The following is a 20,047-nucleotide window of genomic DNA, read 5'->3' as shown; positions in this document are numbered from 1 at the left end:
AGAGGCTATTGTAGTTTCTTGTCGGAGTTGCTGTTCTGGAGGATCCCCAGTCTGATTGCTGGGTGATTGACTCTCAACCTGGGCTTTGACGCGTTCGAGGGAAGCTACTTTATCTTTAACAGGCAAAAACAAGTGAAATCATATTTATAATGCAAATAGAAGATGGCAATTTGTACCAAGCGGATAACTCAGCTGTTTACACATGGTTACCGTACATTTACATGCAACACTCTTCTACCAGCAATTAAACACTGCTTCACTTTAGTGACTAAAAGCATGCATTAAATTTTCAAACATAATTCATCTGTGTAAATAGGTGATTATTTGTCTACTTTTGGTTATAACTGTAAATGTGATTCAAGATGCATCATCAGTATAGATTTTTTTACGTTTAGACATTATAGACACCTGAATTGTATTTAAAAATCTTTTGGGCATTTCTGGTTTGTATTAGACTTTTGCCTTTCAGGATTAAAAGATGCTTTACTCTACTGATTGTTCTTTTAATTTATTAGTGGTATGTTTTGTATCCCGAAGCTGTAACAACTTATATCCATCGCAGTACTAGCATAATCATGTACCATATAGCATAAGCAGCCCCTGGCCTTGTACTGTGCCGTTACAATGACAACACAGACTCACTCCAGAGGCTGTCTACATGTAGAACCGGTTCAACGCGCAAGGGTGGGGGGTTACATGCAAGTCAAAACGCTTCACATTTAGACAACAGCATAAAAGAAATTCTTTTGCATACAGGAGTGAGGTGGAGGCGGGGGATTCTGAGCGCGTGGCCTTTTTACCCTATTTACAGTGTTTCTCTTTACTGACAGAATGCCCCCTTTAATGTATGTGTAAAATTTGGGTCATTTTTTAAAGGATATTGCGAGACATCCTGAGGTAACATGAAAAACTCGCATTATTATTGGTCTGTTCTGCCAAATGTGTTGAGTATAGCGTTACTATATTGGGTACTTAAAATATACTTTTCTTTTTCACATTATCAAGTTTGGTGACGCTTCATAAATTTCCCGATTTGGCTAAAAAGTTGTCTCAGTATATATCTTCGTTCTCCTTTTACAATTTCAATCCGAAGTCCCGCCCGCGGCAACCTGTGCCGAGTAAAACCCAACACTTTCTGCTAAGCAATTGAAATATTGGTTTAACGTGCAACCCCATTCCCCGGGTCCTAAACATAGCCGGTGTTCTGACAAAACGTCCTACTTTATGAAAACATCCTACCATAGTGCTAATCGATAGCCCTAACCCTAACTTTTACCCTAACCCTAACCCCCCAAAACCCCTAAAACCCGTATCTTAACCCTAACCCCTAAAACCTAACCCTAATCCCAAGACTGCACATGCGCAGAAAGGCTCGATAGCACGTCTCGATAGGTAGGATGTTATGACAGAACACCAGTAACGTGAATTTGGAGAATGTTACCTTTGGATTGATTACAGTATGTACTGTATACAATGTTATTATATATCATATAAAAAGTTATCCCTAACTTTTATTGTAAGCATTTATTTGGGGGGAACTTCACAGTTTAGGTTAACGACACCCCTGGCGCAATCAGTGTTATTCATTAAATAAATGTATATAAATAAGTTTATTGGTGGTGTGTGTGCAGTTTGTGTTGTAGCTGAGAAACAGGTTGCTTCCAGGTTCAAAATTTCTAAGACAACAGTACACAAGAATGAGGTCGAGCAGGAGATGTTGGGAACGACCAGAAACCAGCCAGGTAAAGGCCAGAAGTGACATTTTAATGCCAGAGATGACCAACAGGTTCTCATGGAGAGATGGAGGATAGAGATGGCTTTTATACTGAGTTTGTTCAGGTGCTTGGCGTTGCCAGAACTGATGCCGCTTCCCCAGAAGACCACAGCATAGAGAAGTATGTTGGTCACTATGGACTCAGGATTTGCCACTTGTACAGTTAATTTCATCTAGCAGATGCTTCTGTCCAAAGTGACATAAAAGTGAGGAAAAATAGCACATCACTAACATACAGCTGTCGAGGAGTCCGCCAGGCATAACTGCATATAGGGTGAGCTTCCAGTGAATGCTCAGAGTATGTCACCTAAAAATGCTATATGGTGTTGTCTTGTTTACCGATTGAATATACTTAACACACATAAATCTCATTTCCATTTATACATCTTTCATAACTAAATATTGTCTGTCACCTCCTATAATCATTCTCAATTGTATGCCACTAACATCTGTTTGGTTTCAGGAATGAGGTAATACTGGTGTGAAAGCAATGCATGAAGACACTGCACCCCCTCTGGTCATTCTTATGCATTACACTGGAGATGCTTTCAGCTGGTCACTGCAGGAAAGAATTGAACAGAAAAAAACCTACAGAGTGACTGAGTTGAAGGATAGAATTCAGAAATTATGTTTAAGTTTGAATGTTTAAAAGACATAAACTACAACACAGTGCTTTGGAACCCTTGTTCTAGAAACCTACAGTGTATGCATGGATTCCTGGTATTTTTAAATAGCTTACCCAACAAGGGTTATAGACAGGTCAGGCAAGGTAGGGGAGCATGCACTAGTACAAAGTGTTGATGCCCCCACTACACGACAGCACAGGATCCTGCTTGGCAAACCCCCAGACCGATACATGGTTCAGTCCCACACTTCACAAGTGCCCATCCATCTGTTGCAGCCAGGTGTTATGTGGGCACCCCCTTGGCCTGGTCTAGCTGGCACTGAGAGCAGTGTTATCCCGCTGTTGGTGCTACAATCCAGGCAATCATCCTCCCTTTCCAAGCATGGATAACGAGTCTCATTTTCCATTCATTTGGGATGACACTTGTCTCCCAAATGGAAGCAATGATTGTTTGCAATGCCAAGAGGATAGCCTTATCAGCAGCCTGCAGAAGTTCACTCCTGGATACCACAGATCTCTGCAGCCTTCCCTTCCCCGAGCTGGTTCACCACCCTTGCAATCTCAGTGAGATTGGATGGTTCACAACTAATCGAAGGATCAGCTCCAAGATCCATGGACCCAGAGATGTCCAACATGGACAACTGGACAGCCGCTCAAAGTAGCCAAAACAGAGGGTCACAGCTGCACTGTCATTCTTAAGGACCGTTCCATCATCATCCTGACTGCAACTTTCCAAGGAACAGATTTGGATGTGTGTGACACTTTGATTGCTATGTAAGCAAGGCGTGGGGTGCTGGACCACAGATGGCATGTGACTTGCTCACAGATTCCACTGACAAACGGAGCATGCAGAGAAACAACTGACAATACACCCAGAAAGTACCTTAATCTGAGACTCATAATACGCTTGTTGAAAGGAGTGACATCGGATACCATCGAGAGGAGCCGATCTGCCACAACAACAGTAGCCATCAGAGCAACCAGTAATAATAGGTGTACCCACCTACAGAGATCTAGCCACTCCCAGGTCTGCATACCTCAGAGAGTGCTGCCGCTGAAATGTGGAGTTTGCTAAGCTCCCTCTACAGCAGAGGAAGATGGTCATTACACCAAAAGAGACAAGATGTTCCAAGCACCTACTGGGATGGGTCTGACTTTGGATCAGGATCCAAATGCCGCTATGTAGCAGGCAACAGCTCGGCACCACAACAGTTCTGATCCCCAGCAGGCCTGACTCCATTGGCTCCCCTGTGGTCTCGATCCCTCTGGGGATGGGGCCTCCGCGGGCTTTCCCAGAAACAGCAGAAAAGAGTCCTGTCTGCTGCCTCAGGGCTGCCTTTAAATGTTTTCATGGTGCCTGGAGTGCCAGTCCTGCCATCCACCCCCAATGCAGTTTAATGTCTCACCCAAGACAAAGATTCCAAATTACCAAATGAAAGTCAATCTGTAATTCAGTATGAAATTAAATACTGAATAACACAGCAAAAACACACTGCTTTAACTTTAGGTTTGAAACAGGCGCAGAATGACCATCGGGAGGTACAGGAATTTTCCTGGTGAGGCAGTCCTGTGGGGGTGGGTTGTTCTTCCTCAACCCCGGGATTATATAGCCTATTCTATGATATATTATATGACCAACCAGTTGGTTGCAATCAGCAACAAGGACCCCCCTCCCCACACTGCCCCCAAGGTTGGTGGCAAATTCCCAGGCTGCTTCTTGCTGCCAGTCTGCCACTGGTTTGGAATGATTTTTTCCCTCTATAAAGCTTCTTTTGTTTCTGTAGAAGTTTTCCCTACATTGGCTAAGCTGTGTTTAAGTAAAGATAGGTCCCACATGCAACAGCAAGTGTTTGCCAGCTATAAATGATCAGTTAAAAATCTATCGCTTCCCATTAGAGATCTCTGGGTCAAGATCAATAATTGTCTTAACACTGAGGAAAGTTATAGCATGTGAAATGAGACGGGGTTCTTACAGTTTGCTGATAAGTCTAATGCATATAATACACCCTTTGCAAATATAGTAATTAGCCAAAATATAATCACCCTGAACCACCACATTTACTCAGCAATTACTACATGAATTTGGAAAGTATTATTTTTGTATAGCAATAATTTATGTCCCATGAATAATATAAATTCAGTTGTCATTGTTTTAAATACAGCACTATGCACAGAATTACCATAAATAACTCTATATTGTGATGCTGTGGTGGCTGTTTGTGGACTTACCTATTCAGACTACTTGTATAAGAGATTGGCCTTGTAAATCAGTTTATGTATTCGTGCATTTGTGTTGTAAATAGTATGTGTCATACTGGTGTGATGTTCTGTCGTGGAGCACATGCGTTTTTAAGTGTCACCCCTAAATGCTGCGGAAATTGTTGACCCCCTTTATTTGCGGCATCATTTCTTCCCCCAAACCAAAATGACGCCTATCTGAGCCACTTGAAAGGGTGTTAGCAAGGAGCTGTCAATAAATTCCATCATAAAATAAGTGTTTTCATTTCCTTCAATAAGACCCATTAGCTAGAGTTAATATACTGATTCACAAATTCATTGCAGTTTTGCGAATTACTTCTTTTTCAACTCACCGCAAAAACCACCTAAAGTAAACATAAAATCTTTTGTGATATTTCAAGGTTTCTTTAAAATTCAAGTGTATCAACTAACAGTTTTAAGTTTGCAAAATCTTCTAAGTGCCACTAATATTACTACCACTGTAATTTGCAGATTCCAGACAAGGACCTGGTCCCAGATTCATTTGAGTTGTATCAAATAAGAGAGAGAAGTGTGACACAATGACTGAAAGATTTATTTTAAATTGTTTTCAAGGAAACACAGCAGTAGTGCAGATGGATCAGCATAGCAGAACAGTCCACAAAAAACAGCAGGGCTGGGTCTGATCCAGGTGCCCCGAAGTAAAACAGAACAAAAGTTCAGAAGGTACCCTTGATCCCCATGGTCACATGACGCCCCCTCTCCTCATCGGTATGTATCAATATCAGGATTTTACCACATCCCCACATACAGCCATATGTTATTTACATGGTACGGTGATAGTTGTTGGACGACAGGGAGTTACTGTCCAGGGGAACTGGTTGATCGCACAGCAGTAAGTCATCGTCCCCCAGAGCTGAGCTGTACTCCGAGTTCACAAAGTTGGGGATGTTGCAGTGAGTCGGGAAGCTTGTGTCCCGCTCGACCTTGCACTTCGCCTGGGCCTGCTGTAACCCACTGCAGGCGCATTGTTTTGCTTCTCTCCACTGGCCTTGGCCCTCACCCGTCCTGCCTGTCTCCTCCTCATGAATGAAACAGTGGATGAGGGAATGAGATTCATCCAGCAGAGGCTGGGAGCAGGCCTTGTTGTCTGAGGCCTGTGGATGTCTGAAGTCCACCATGCAGCTGGATGGACGGCAATGCCTATCAAATGCATCCTGGTTCCTGTGGTGGAAACAAGCAAAGAACTGAGGGGGGGCATGAATCAAGGAGAAAAGATCAATGACAATGAATAAAGGCAAAGCGAAGAAGCAATTTTCGGGCTACTGCATGTTGCAGAAAGCAGTTAGGCCATTAATCCCAGTTGCTCCAAGGAGTGGCTGACATTACTTTTTCAATTCTAAATTACTTTTCATTAAAGCGTGTACTAAATAAATATAAGACGAGATATTATTGCAAAGCAATCTAACCTCCACTGGGTGGCACTTGGTGACTATATGAAATGAGTGAGTGTGTTGGCGACTGCCCAGGGTTGCTTCCCATCTGCGGCCATTTTTCCTGGATAGGCTCCGGTCCCCCCGCGACCCCAGTTGCGATTAAGCAGTTTCAGAAAATGGATGGATGGATGGATGGTAAAAATGAACAGAAATCACTCCAAAGTCTTTTCCTACCATGTGCTAAAAGTACATTTCTAATTCCTACATTTCTAGTAAATAGTTTCACAACTGAAACCCCATCCTTTGTCAAAAGTTTGTCCCAGCCTTTATAGAGTCACTACTGTGGAGCAAGACCCTTTGGTGACAAAAAAATCTATGCAGAGAACATGATTAGTTGTTCAAAAAGGAAAGCAGAAAGGTCCATTATATTTATATATATATATATATATATATATATATATATATATATATACATACACACCTCTCTGTTAAAGGCCTGGTCTGTGTGTGTGTGTGTATATATATATATATATATATATATATATATATATATATATATATATATATATACACACACATACACAAACAGACGGTCCTCTACTTACTAATGAGATACGTTCTGAATGGCCATTCGTAACTTGAAATGTTCGTAAGTCGTCATTCAACATCATTTATGGGTATACGCAAGTACAAAGAACTAGGATGCTGGGAGTACGCATGCTACTGGGAGTACGCACGCTACTGGGAGTAGCGGCCAGAAGTCGCACTAGGCGGAATTAGTGCACAGAAAAAAAAATTGATGTTGCGGACAGGAAATGGGAGCCCAATGAACACTATGTGGACTTACAGTCCTCTTCGTTTGTATGTCTGAAAGTTCGTAAATAGAGGAGCGTGTGTGTATATTATGCATGTGCTGTCTCAGTTTGATATGTGTGTCTTTGATGTGTAAATGGCAACTAATTAACTAACAAAATTCTGAACATGGTGCTCAGGGACACATTACCACAGTTTGAAGTACCAGAGTCCTGTGTGTGTGTGTGTGTGTCATAGTGTTTCAATTCTCCCAGGTAGTTAGTTTAATAATTACTGATTCTGATTGGTCAGAGGCTTCACACCTGGCTCACAGGTAAAGGAAGGCTGCAAAATCAGCAGTGCTCAGACCTCGAGGACCGTGATTTGAATAGCTCTGGTATATACCTTTGCTGATTAGAAGGCTTAATTACTCAATTTGTTTTCAAGGCAAGTCAACTGTGATCATAGCTTGAATAATGATGGAGAAATCTTACTCTTGGTGTGGGGGTCCCGTCTTGGTGAGGAGAGTCAGGACAAAGAACATGAAGATGACGAAAAGAGCCAAGCCCACCCAGAAGCCAATCACAACTGAATCTGCAACAAAAGCATTGGCCGTGTTAGTCTAGGTGCATCCTGTCTGCATCCAGATGACCACACAGACATGCTCAAACTCAGCAGGACAAAGACATGAAGGACTGTGACTGGCCAGTGCTATCCAGAAAAATCAGAACAGAGGTATGCCTCAGATGTGAATGGTCTTACCCTTTTATTAGCTGGAGCTCCAGAGGAGTGGGATCGTGTGTCAGACAGATCCGCGAGTGGCTCCCAACCACTGTGCAGGACCACAGGGAGTAAATACCAGAGGGGGAAAGGTGCCTGTGCAACAGCCCCCAAGTTCTGCTTCAAGGGAAAGATCTGCTAGGCAACTGCAACTCAAGGTCTGACTCCATGACACATGTACAGTAGGTGACTGCTGGGGGTTAAGGGCCGTGCTCAAGGGCCCACAGACATGTGACTCTTCTGCCAAAGCCAGGTTTGAACAAGTGACTTCCTGATCAAAAGCACAAAGGGTTAGCCCACTGAAATACATACTGTCCCCAAAAGCACAAACTAAATAAGGTTTAATGTTAAGTCACGTTACAGTCAGTCCTGCTGCAACATGACTGTGAACCTCACGTTCACTAAAATCGTGTACTAAAACACATATACCCAATAGGAAAAATAGGTTTAAGGAAAGCATCCGTCCGACCCTATCCTTTACGGCTCCACCCTGTCTGGCCAGCAGATGTCGCCGACCATCCCGCCTTTCACTCCCTTGTCTAACCCTTATGTGTTGCCCTACTCTTTGTACTGCTGCATAGCTTAGGGGGGGTTCCGTGCCTGGCACAGAGGCTATAACCCTGTACACCTGGGATTGAGGTCAGCGTCACCTGTTTGGTTCGTTTATTAGTTTTTGTTTTTCCCAATATTTATTTTCTATATTAGTTTTCTTGTCCTAGGTTTTCTCTGCTTGTTTGCTTCTCTGTTCCGTTCCTGTCTGGTTCTGTTTAATTATCCTGCCGTTCTATTCCTAGTGTTTTATTCCCAGCTAATGTTTTCCAGTTTTCGCTATTTGTAAAGCTCCACATTTTCTGTTTAATTGTTATTAGTTCCACCTGTTGCCAGTTTTCTTGTGAAAGTGCTTGTTGATTGTTCTGTTGCCGTCATGCGCCCTGTGTTGATTAGTTAATTGATTATGTCTTACACCTGTTCCTTGTCTGGCCCAGTTTTCGATGTGTATTTAATTGCCTGCCCTGCTCTGTTCTTCAGTGAGTCACTGTATCAGGTGTCTGTGCTAATGTTGCTCTGCTTGGTTTCCCTAGTGTTTAGTCATGGTTTAGTAATATGTTCTTTTTCCTGTTTTTGTTTTGAAGCCTCATGGTCCTGTTATTTTGAGTTTTTTCCCCAGTGGTCTTTGTTTAAATTGTTAACCCCTTGTTTATCATCACCTTTTCCTGCCCACACCATGCACTGCTCCGTAACAAATGTGACTCCAAAACTTTGTAACTTATGCCAAAGAAAATGAATTAAATAATTTAAAAAAGTGATACCAGTGGCCGATGATGTAATAATATGCATTTTAAGTAAGAAATAATCACACATTAATAAATAATATCATAGACATCTCCCATAGATCTTATGAGTCTCACAAAAACTCCCTAGTAATCGCCTCAACTGAATGTGCTGAACTAGCTAACTTGTCGATTGCCAAGGGTCAGGAGTAGTGAGTCAAAGCCACCATGCATCTGAGCATGAACACAGTATACATGCAAAGGATTAGGAGAGGCACTGAAGGCAACATCGCTCTGGAGAGTCTATGAAGAGCATATTCCAGATAGATTGAAATGACATTGATTCCATACCAGACAAGGTTGAAACAACGATGATCTTCAATCTTCTTTCACTTTATATCAACATTGAATCAAGGTTTTGCCACCATCAATTTTTCAATATTGAAAATCTGACCAAAAATAAATTCAGTTTCAACGTTGATAATTTAACACTGACCATAATTCAACGCAATTAACTATAATTCAACATTGAAACAATAACATGATGCCCTCTGGGATGTAAGTGAATCTGAAAAGGTCACTGTGTGTTTTTATATTATAATTTCTCAAATATTTATAGATTTTTACAATCTAAGACTTTGATCTGTGCAATACATGGCTGTGCAAAAAGTTTGATTCTTTTAAATTTGAAAACCAGTTTGACCGATTCACTGAAAAGAACAATTTTTTGAAGTCCTGGACATTGCTATTGTTCTATTCTAAACGGGTAAAACCATCTGAAATGAATTACATAAATCACGTACACTTTTACCCACAAAGAACTTTAAATAATCTCTATTCGACATTGATACAAAAAGGATGGTACACAGATATGTGTGTGCTACGGACAAAGACTCAGACAAGACCGGAAACAACAACAATACGTACATATAAAAATAAGTAGTTACCACAGGACATACATCTGTGCGCTGTGAGGTTGTCGAATGACACTGGCTCATCATCGTCGTAATATTCATATTCCCACACGTAATGTGGACCGGAGCCGGGTTTGCTGGAATTCTGGAATTTCGGCATCTCGATCCCAGGGCTTTTCTGGACTAAAAAACTGGAGCAGATGAGTCTGGGGAAAAGATCGATGTCGAGTGAAGACTAAGCAACGCCTCTGTTAAGTATGCAGTTGCGTCGTCCCAAAAGTCCTCTTTTTTATCGTCTACTTCCCCAGCTTACGTCACCCTATATTACCGTTATAGTCCCTAATATTCTTTAACAATATTTTTTTTTCGTTACTTGCAATCGCTATTATTTCCCCCTTCTTATCCATTCAAATGTTACTGCAAGTTGCCGAATAAAACAGGCATCATCCTCACTGACGACTCCTCTGAAACTCCTGTGGGATTTCAAGCAGATTGCAAATTAGTTTTATGAAATATAAATGCTTCTGCGTGTTTCTAATATAAATCCTGAAACGTTTGGACAATATGCTACCTGAAATCTGCAAACGATAAATCTATTTACTACATTAGCCTATATGCATATATCAAATATCCATATACACCAAAAGACGTATCGTCTCAAGTAGCCTACTGTACCTTTCTGAATACGTAACGGTAAATAACTATTTAAATCATAATTCATCCACATCGATTAAATTTACATTAGACATGCCTGATTATGTTAATGTTAAAAACAATATACTATTAATGTTAAAAACAGACGCTATAATTTTTTTAAATCGCCCGACATTAATACGCCTCATTCAAAGCAGATGCTTTCGGGCATTAGGATTTACCGGCTTAGAAGAACAGTTTATTTCAGCCGCCTGTCCAAAAGACGCGAAGACTTCAGCACTGCATTGCTTCGTTTTCATCCGGCCTGTGATCTCTTCGGGAAAAACGGTCTTGAATGACGTATTTACTTTATCAGTAACACACGCGCGCGTGCGCGCGCCTTCACGTTCATATTTTCGCGGGGACGGTCCATTATTTTGTATGGGAAAACCCTAATCCTAACAATGACAACATTAAACCCAGCCCCAACCTTAACCATAAGTAACCAAACAAAATACAAGACTTTTGACATTTTTAGTTTTTTGATTGCAGTCACAGATTTTTATAAAATTGGGTTTCCCCTTGTGGGACCTGAAAAGGTGTCCTCACGATGACAAAATAACAGATTTTTTTTTATCACATTTCGCGGATATTTGGCCCCCACAATATAATAAATACATGACACACACACACACACTGTCACGTTCTGACACGAAGGAGATTGGGGCAAGCATGAGGGCAGAACATTAAGTGGTTTATTGAGGACATGGGAACAGGGCAAACAAAAGGCAGACCACATGTGGTCAAACAAAAGGCGAAGCACTGGAACATACAGTAGGGCAACATCAATGACCAGGGTGTGGAGTGCAGGACTGAAAGACATTTTATAAAAGGCGCATGTCGGAGCAGACGAGTGGCACCTGGGGTGATCCACAAGAGGGCGATAACGAGAGGTAAGACCAAACAAGCAACAGGTGTGAGCCCTTAGAGCCAGACTAGAGAGAGAACAAGAGGAGCAGGGATGCAGGACATGAAACACACCACAAATTTGGTATAAAACACTTTGGTTAGTTCAGAATTAAAGTATAACTGAAATAGAAATATTAAATGTAATAGGTCTTGAATAAGGCATAGAACGCTACTGAAATGGGTAGCTGGTGCCTGACCTCTGCCCAGCCCTGCTCCTGGAGATCTGCTGCCCTGCAGAGCGTAGCTGCAGCCCGAGAATCAGATACAGATAATCAGACCCTTCTGTAGCATCTCAGTATTACAGCCAGCTTAGCATCATCATAGCTACTGAGATGCTAAAGAAGGGCCTGATTATCTGTATCAGGTGTTTTAAATTAGGACTGGGCTCTGGACCCCCATCACCCTCAATAACACAAACTGTAACTGAAGTGAAAAAGACAGATGAAATAATAGCAATGGAAAGGAAATAAATATTAGGAAAATGGGTTGTGACTGATATACAGCCAGGAGCCAGCCGTGAAAACAGCTCAGCACTGGTCAGATGTGAGGTTTAATCTCCACTGAGCCATTGAGATGAGAACACACTGTGCATGTCGTTATTTAATTAGTGCCTCTGTACCGCTGAAGGGAAGCAGGCAACTCCTGCATACTGATGTTTATTTGTGAAAATGAGGATCCCTCATTTCATTGCCTAGGCAATTAGCACTTAAATTGGATATGGAGAATCATTCAGTAATAATTTATTACCCATCCATCTTCTGTACCCGCTGGTCCTGTTTGGGGTCATGGGTGCCCGGAGCCTATCCCAGAAGCTACATGTACAAGGCAGGGAACAACCCAGGATGGGGCATCAACCCATCACAGGGTACAAGGCAGGGAACAACCCAGGATGGGGCATCAACCAATCACAGGGCACAAGGCAGGGAACAACCCAGGATGGGGCATCAACCAATCACAGGGCACAAGGCAGGGAACAACCCAGGATGGGGCATCAACCCATCACAGGGTACAAGGCAGGGAACAACCCAGGATGCGGCATCAACCCATCACAGGGTACAAGGCAGGGAACAACCCAGGATGGGGCATCAACCCATCACAGGGTACAAGGCAGGTAACAACCCAGGATGGGGCATCAACCCATCACAGGGTACAAGGCAGGGAACAACCCAGGATGGGGCATCAACCCATTACAGGGTACAAGGCAGGGAACAACCCAGGATGGGGCATCAACCAATCACAGGGCACAAGGCAGGGAACAACCCAGGATGGGGCATCAACCAATCACAGGGCACAAGGCAGGGAACAACCCAGGATGGGGCATCAACCCATCACAGGGTACAAGGCAGGGAACAACCCAGGATGGGGCATCAACCCATCACAGGACACACACATCACTCACACCTACAGGCAATTTGGTAACTCCAATGAACCTCAGGATGTTTTTGGACTGTGGAGGATTACCTAGAGGAAACCCCATGATGACACGGGGAGAACATGCAATCTCCACCCACATGGAGCCATGGCGGAGACTCAAAATCCAGTTCCAGTGCGGTGAAACAACAGTACTAAGCACTGCATCACTCCACCACCCATTTATTCAGAAATAAATATTTTTTTGTATAATTTTTAATGTTAAATTCACAATACATTATACTTCTGCTGTGCAATATGCAGGGTGGTACAATGGACAGCACAGCTTCAGGTTTTTAGATTCGAATCCCACCCACAATGTATGACTTTTCTCTTTAGCTGAAAAGTCTCCAAATAAGCCTTAACATCCAACCAACCTAAGGTAAATATTCCCACAGTTATTCCTAACTGTCTCACCATCTATCAGAGATAATGCCCAATTTCCGATTACAGAGACCCAAACAGTCCATCATAGACACAATCAAGAAAATCCATTAGACAAACAACTCACCCCATCTGTTACAAACACCACCCAAAACCAACATTCTACGCATAATGTAGCTTGAACGACAAAGGCTAGAAATCTCAATAAGACAGCCAGGCTGTGTCAGCTGGGATTTTTTTTTTTTTTTTTGGGGGGGGGGGGGCTTCCTTATGCCTGCTTTCCATATTTATTGCCTTCTTACAAATTGATTTTCCTAGCAAGAAGCCATGTTTCACAGCTGTATTATGAGTGTGACAGCTTGATCCACAGATTTTCTGGCTCTGTACCTTGAATACAGATGACTTTAAAGACCTCCAGTGACGGCCACACTGTTAAGCAATGCCAGTCACATTTGCAGCTTTGCAAAGAGCCAATGTGGGGGAGTATTCACACAGAATAATTACACATCATTAAAAAGACTCACTTTCTTGGTAAAATAGTGAAAATTACACGGTCATCTCATGTTTACAAGTCTAAGCAATTTATGTGCATATTAAACTCATCAACAGATCTGCAGTTAACCACCAATCAACAACATATAAACGGTTCATACATCAATGAAGTGTACCGTACCTATGGCACAGATTTTAATCAGAAAGGGTGATTGAGCTTAAATGAAGGTTTTTATTAATGCACACAATCCAGTTTAGTTTTGACACGATTAATATAGATTGCATACAGATATCAGGCACCAGGCCAATGTTTAACGCATAAACACTGACTTGGTGATGTAGAATATTCCCCATAGCTATTTATTTATTGCTTCTTAGCTATTTTAATCTAAGAACAATAGGTTGTCATTGATTTTGCATTTTCGCTGCACCAGTTACTCTGTGACCAGTTCCCTTGGCTCTTTTATTCAAAGCCAATTACACTTTTCCCATTTATGCTGCTGGATAATCGTACTGAATCAGCTCAGGTGAGGAACTTTCATAATAATTCCAAAGCAAGACCAATTCTGGGTCTTGAAAGTTGCGAGTACACGCCCTTAAACAATCAATCCACCACAAGCTACCTTTGATATACAGACACAGCTTAGAAAAGCAAAGGATTGTGTTCACTACTATGTTAGTCACAGAGGACTGTATACTGTGTACAATGTAAAACCCCGGGCCATTCTGGAAAACTGACTTGTTTGCTATAGTTTGTGCATTGGCAGGCTGATATTATTCAGCCTGCTAGTATGTTGCCATGGTAATGCATCAACCAGGCAAAGAAGGAAAATCACAGTGATGGGTCAAGTATAATGTTTCAGGTTTTCTCTATGTTTTTCAGTTCCGATTAATCCCAGTGTCATCCAAATGAACCCACATCAACAATAATATGATTATAAAGCATCAAATATGGATACAGTAGTAATTATTGTACAATATTATATAATCTACAATAGCAGTGAGTGTGGACAGACAAAATCAAAGAGAAAATAAAAAATCTTTCTGGTAACTGGTGAAAACAAACTTCTGGGAGTCTTAGACTTAATGGATGCTTTCACCTCTGGGGACGATAAGCTTTTAAAAACAGATTTATAAGTGCTGGTAGACTCATTTAAAAAAATCTGTTCATTTTGGAGTGCGATGGCTTGCATAGTTATATTAGCTCTGATATTTGTAAAGGACATAATTTCCAGTGAAAAAAATAAACATAGATCATTTAGACTTAACATGTCTGTTCTCAAGACATTTGCATGTATTTCATAGACACATTTGTACCCATCTAACAGGGAACATTCCCAGGACCTCAGTCAGCTATACGTGAAAGTCCTCTGACAGGTGGCAGAGAACATTCTTACTGTGACATAAATTTCCACATTTTACATTGTAGCAAAGATTCTGTTAATGTCAGCATAATAACATTATTACCTGAACAGCCTTTTAACACAAAGAATGTTTAAAAATGTTGTGTCATAATAAAATACAGACGCCCTCTACTTACGAACTTTCAACTTATGAACTTTCAGACATACAAACGAAGAGGACTGTAAGTCCATATTGTGTTCATAGGGCTCCCATTTCCTGTCCACAGCATCAATTTTTTTTCTGCGTGCCAATTCCACATAGGACAACATCTGACCACTTCTCCCACTGCGCAGCAGCGTAGCGTGCGTACTCCCAGCATCATAGTTCTTTGTATTTGCGTATACCCTTAAAATGATGTTGAATGACGATTTATGAACATTTCAAGTAACAAACGGCTGTTCGGAACCTATCTCATTAGTAAGTAGTGGAGCATCTATATTATATTACAAAAGTGCTACATGTATATATGCAAATGTACCATCCACCTTGAATCCATGACCTGCATCCAGGTGTAAAGCAATAGTGTTACTGTACCCACAGCCCTGGCATGCACTTCCTCTGTTGTTCTTTTATTACTTGTTGTAGTAGTAGCTGTAGTAGTGGGATAACGTTCTAGAAACATCAGGAAAACTGAACACTTGGAGCATTTCCTTACCTTAATCGTAAAATTCGATAAACATTCCTAGAATGAAAAGTTGATATTGGTGTCCAATGCAACAAACAAGGGGGTGAGGAGTGGTTAGCGAATTAGACCTCTGTGCATGTAATCGGAAGGTCACTAGTTCGAATTCCGACCTCAGCAGAATAGTGACATCTCTGTTGGACCCGTTAGTAAGGGTCTTGACCTGGATCCAAAAATGCTCTTGGGACACCAGATAAATGCCCTTGGAGCCCAAGTTTGACTCTCGTCTGTATGTGTGTATATGTTTCAAAGCAGAGCCAGATGGAATATGCAGATAGAAGCCTTGCAATGTACCGGTACTTGCACAAAAGAATATTGATTTCCTAAACTAACAGTTAATCCCACTCACCTGGCAGTACTTATAATACCTTAATACATTAATTGTGCTGAATTATTCTGACAGTCATTAAAACCTGGGAATGCAGGACCCAAGGTCAGGGAGCAGTCTACTGCGCCACTATTAATAAACCAAAAGTTGCAAAAGGAGCAAGTTTCAAAATGATAGAAAATAATGGTATTTTGGATAATAAAAAAAAAACATTTAAACCTTAAACCTTCTTAACTGTGGCTTGTAATGTCTCTGAACATTTCCTTTGATTATATCTGACTGTTTGATGTCAGTTTATGCCTCTCATGTTTTGTTTCTATCTGAAAAACCTTCTAGAAACTCAAGCACAATGCTCAGCTGCTGTCTGCCAACTCCAATTAATCAAATGGTTATTTTCTTGCTGTAAATACATCTGAAGGGACATCAAGTGAGCACCACAAGTTAATCAAAGTGTCATTGCAGTTCAAATTAAAATGGTGTTTATCATTTCACAGTTGCGGTTGGAATGAAATGACACAAATGGGTTCAGTCACATCTTCCTGTAGACAGTGAAAGACACTTTATCATATGTCCCTTATAAATGTCCACTTACCAAAGACACAAGACACATTACCAGTACTAAGGTTCCTATGAAAGTGCAAAGACAGTCGTACATCCTGTCTTTTCATCATGCCATTAGGTTTCCATGTATACCATGCACACCAGATCTAAATTTTAATATGTGTTTTTTGGAATGTGAGGACTTCCAGATATACAATTTAATTCACCATCATCATTTTTGTTGGACAAAACAACCAGACTTGATTTAATGTTTTTAAATCACCAAGGTATTAAGGATATTACTATTGTCAAAATAACTGAACAAAGTTGAAGAAAATCATACTTAAAAAGGCCCTGTGCATAGTACACAGTATGAAATATAATACTAAAGGTCACGCCCCAGTGTTACCAGGTTCTGTCGGCACCCTTTAAAGCAGACAGCCAGGAACCATGGTGACCCCTGGCCAGTGAGGTGTCGATCATCCCCTAGTGGTGTGTGACAGGTTTGCAGAACGCTGTCGCTTCACACAGCAAATGGAGTTGGGCAGAATCCGGTCTGAAGTCACTGATAGGTCAGTCAAAATTCATACTGCAATGTTGAGCTCCTAAATTCGAAATTCTCATATCTTGATCAGCCTTCCCTGGCTCAGTAAAATTATTGATATACAGTTTATTAATCAGTGCCATTTAGTCAATGTTGGCTAGCTGCTCAGCATGAATCACTTCTCTCTGATGAAAACTGCATATGTCCACCTTTGACGGCTGTGAATTTTTACTAAAGATGGAATACACCCCTGCTCTTCTCGCTACCAATAAAACTTGACATTTAATTGACCATGAAAAAATATTTTATGAAGTCCTTAATTTAACTGGCAGGCCTATTTATATTTGTACTAGTTAACATTTCTATTAAGGATGGTTGCTAATTTTAACAACTTAATGTTGATAGCTGGTTAACTTATACAACTGTAAATTGTGAATATAAAGCGAGATTACTTTGTATCTTGTTGACATTGATATACTTGCCTTGCTAATAACAATTTACAGTCCAGTCCAGCCCTGACAAAAAGTTCATCCACACAATCAGCCAAAAGACTTGACTGTATGGTTTCAGGAGAACAACTTGTCTCTGAATGTCAATAAGATAAATGAGGTTGTCATCACTTTCAGGAAGAACTGAGAGAGTCCCATCCCACTCGCAAACAATGGTTCTCCTATGGAAACTGCCAACTGCATCATATTCCTGGGCATCCAGCTCTCAGATTCCCTCTCATGGCCTCTCAACACTAGCTGTGTCCTCAACAAGGCGCAATGGAAACTCTTCTTCCTGAGGAGGCTGAAGAACTTTGTGATGGGAACTAAGTTCTTAAACTTCTACTGCTGCCCCATTGAGAGCATCTTCACAGGAAGCATCGTGCTGAAGTTTCGTAACCTGATAGCCCAGGATCTCAAACTGCTACAAACAACAGCTCATTGGCTCTGACTTTCTACAATAAACACCTTTTTATACCACCCACTGTCAAGAAGAGACTGATACCATCATGGTATCCGCCACATTATTCATGCCGTCTTATACCACTATCCTCCAGCACCAACTACAAGAACATCTCCACCTGCTCCAGGGACAGCTTCTTCCACAAGGGATTAGGACTGTAAGTTAAAGCATTTCTTCCAGTGATAAACTGTTCCAGCAGGGATCTGTATAAAATGGCGATGTTTTAACAATAGCTGATGGATGCGCTAATGCTGGCATGCAATGGAACTGTGAGATTTTGTATCATTATTATTCTGGCAAGATCAGTGCCTCTGCGGTATGGACCCATACACTGACTTGGCAGGCTGACAGGCATTACATTTTGATGTGCTTCATGAGCTGTGGAGACGAAGGCAACACAGGAAATCAGTTATTGAGGCAACACTGCCCTCTGCTGTCTTCTTAGGGCACAAGGCAGACAAACACCAGAGAAGTAATGATAGGCGAAATCACTATATCCTCCTGAGACCCCACCCATGCATTTATGTCCATTGTAGTGGACATTTTGTTTTTGCATCTATCTTTTCACTGATGTAAGGAAACGTATTTATTCTTGTTGTACACTAAAGAGGACATGCTGTGAAATTAAAAATAAATTTGAAAAAAATCTAAATTGTAAGATGTCTTATTTCCTCCAAAGACAAATAACCTAAAATTGAAAGACACTTTTTTCCTTGGGTCTCAGGAGGCTATATTGGGACAGAGTTCGTTTCACCTAAAAGATTCGTTTTGATTCACCATCTCGTTCAGTTGCATTTCCTGTTTGCATAAAAAAATATCTGAAATACTTGTGCCAAAAATAGCCTATTACTTGGGCTAAATTGTGCTAAGGAGTAATCTAAATACCACCAATAAGTCATGTGAGAAAATAATATTTGTTATTGAAATATAGTCTAAGTCTCTCGGCATTATACCTTAGCTACTCATGTTCGTTAAAAACGCAAACCTAACAGCTCATCACATAGTCAGCAAAATAGTCCAAACCCTAACAAACCTTGGTTAAAATCATTTTAAATCGTGAAAATGTTACTCTGAAGTCCAAGTGCGACATACGGAAGTCACTACACGCGTAGGTTATGTACTACACCAGTAGATGGTGTATTTCAGTCATGACCGAGGTACTGCTTTCTCGTTCAGAGGCGTATCTGAGTCTCTAGTTCATCGAATCGTTCACGTATTTGCTCCTTCGGGTCTCTCGTTCTGTGACTATTTCAGTCCGAGGTTCAGTTTCCAGCAATCATATGCTCGCTTACAACGAGCCCTTACATGCCTGATCACTGGTTCTCATTGGCTGTAGTCGAGGAGGGAAGTAGAATTCACACCTTATTTCTGAGGACAAGTGGAAGAACGATTTTTGGAGGGAAGTGAATGTGTGTGGTCAGTTCCTGCAATTTGTACAAGTGTATTTATTTAGTAGAATCTTTTAGTGAAAGAAACATACATTTTTGGGCAAGCAGGGTCAGAGTCTCCAGTTAAGGTTTAAGAGCCCTGCTCAAGGGCCCTATAGTAAAATCACACTATGAGTTTTGGCATTCAAACCAACTACTGACAAGTCACAAGCACAGCACCGTAACACACTGCCTTCTGTAAAAACTGCACCCCTCCTGGAGGAAAAGGTCTGGTGTCCAACCAGAACTAAAATAAGGAGAATCCTATCAAGAGTACATCCATGCAAACCTGATGGACCAGACAGCTTACCTAGACAACCACTTATCTGGCTGATGTCCACACATACATGAGTAACATTTCCTTATGCCAGCCGGGTGTCCCCAAGTGCTTCAGGACCACAGTAAGGAATCCCCATCCAACATCTCAAGGCTATGATCCTGGGGGAATATTATCTTGTGCCATTATATACCTGT

The 20,047-nt window shown here is 41.3% G+C and overlaps 1 protein-coding gene across 15 annotated transcripts; it reads right to left on the bottom strand.

The window, feature by feature from the left end:
- Positions 1–5,188: 5,188 nt before the first annotated feature.
- Positions 5,189–10,811, bottom strand: LOC111851527 (melanocortin-2 receptor accessory protein 2A-like). Of its 15 annotated transcripts, none has more exons than XM_023826536.2 (5): positions 10,685–10,811; positions 10,183–10,282; positions 9,855–10,015; positions 7,339–7,438; positions 5,189–5,840 (listed from the first exon to the last, which is right to left on the bottom strand). In XM_023826536.2, the coding sequence occupies exons 3-5, from the start codon at positions 9,967–9,969 to the stop codon at positions 5,441–5,443; spliced, it is 615 nt and encodes a 204-aa protein (XP_023682304.1). In that variant the 5' UTR covers positions 9,970–10,015; positions 10,183–10,282; positions 10,685–10,811; the 3' UTR covers positions 5,189–5,440. The 15 variants fall into 15 exon arrangements, 7 of the variants coding, with proteins under 7 accessions (XP_023682304.1, XP_023682305.1, XP_023682303.1 ...); XM_023826537.2 differs by having other exon boundaries at positions 10,187–10,282; XM_023826535.2 differs by having other exon boundaries at positions 10,263–10,282.
- Between the last annotated feature and the right edge of the window lie 9,236 nt (positions 10,812–20,047).

Source organism: Paramormyrops kingsleyae, chromosome 19, assembly GCF_048594095.1.
Source record: "Paramormyrops kingsleyae isolate MSU_618 chromosome 19, PKINGS_0.4, whole genome shotgun sequence".
Classification (NCBI taxonomy): Eukaryota; Metazoa; Chordata; class Actinopteri; order Osteoglossiformes; family Mormyridae; genus Paramormyrops; species Paramormyrops kingsleyae.
The sequence above is the reverse complement of the archived record's forward strand: the minus strand, read 5'-3'. Positions and strand labels throughout refer to the sequence as shown.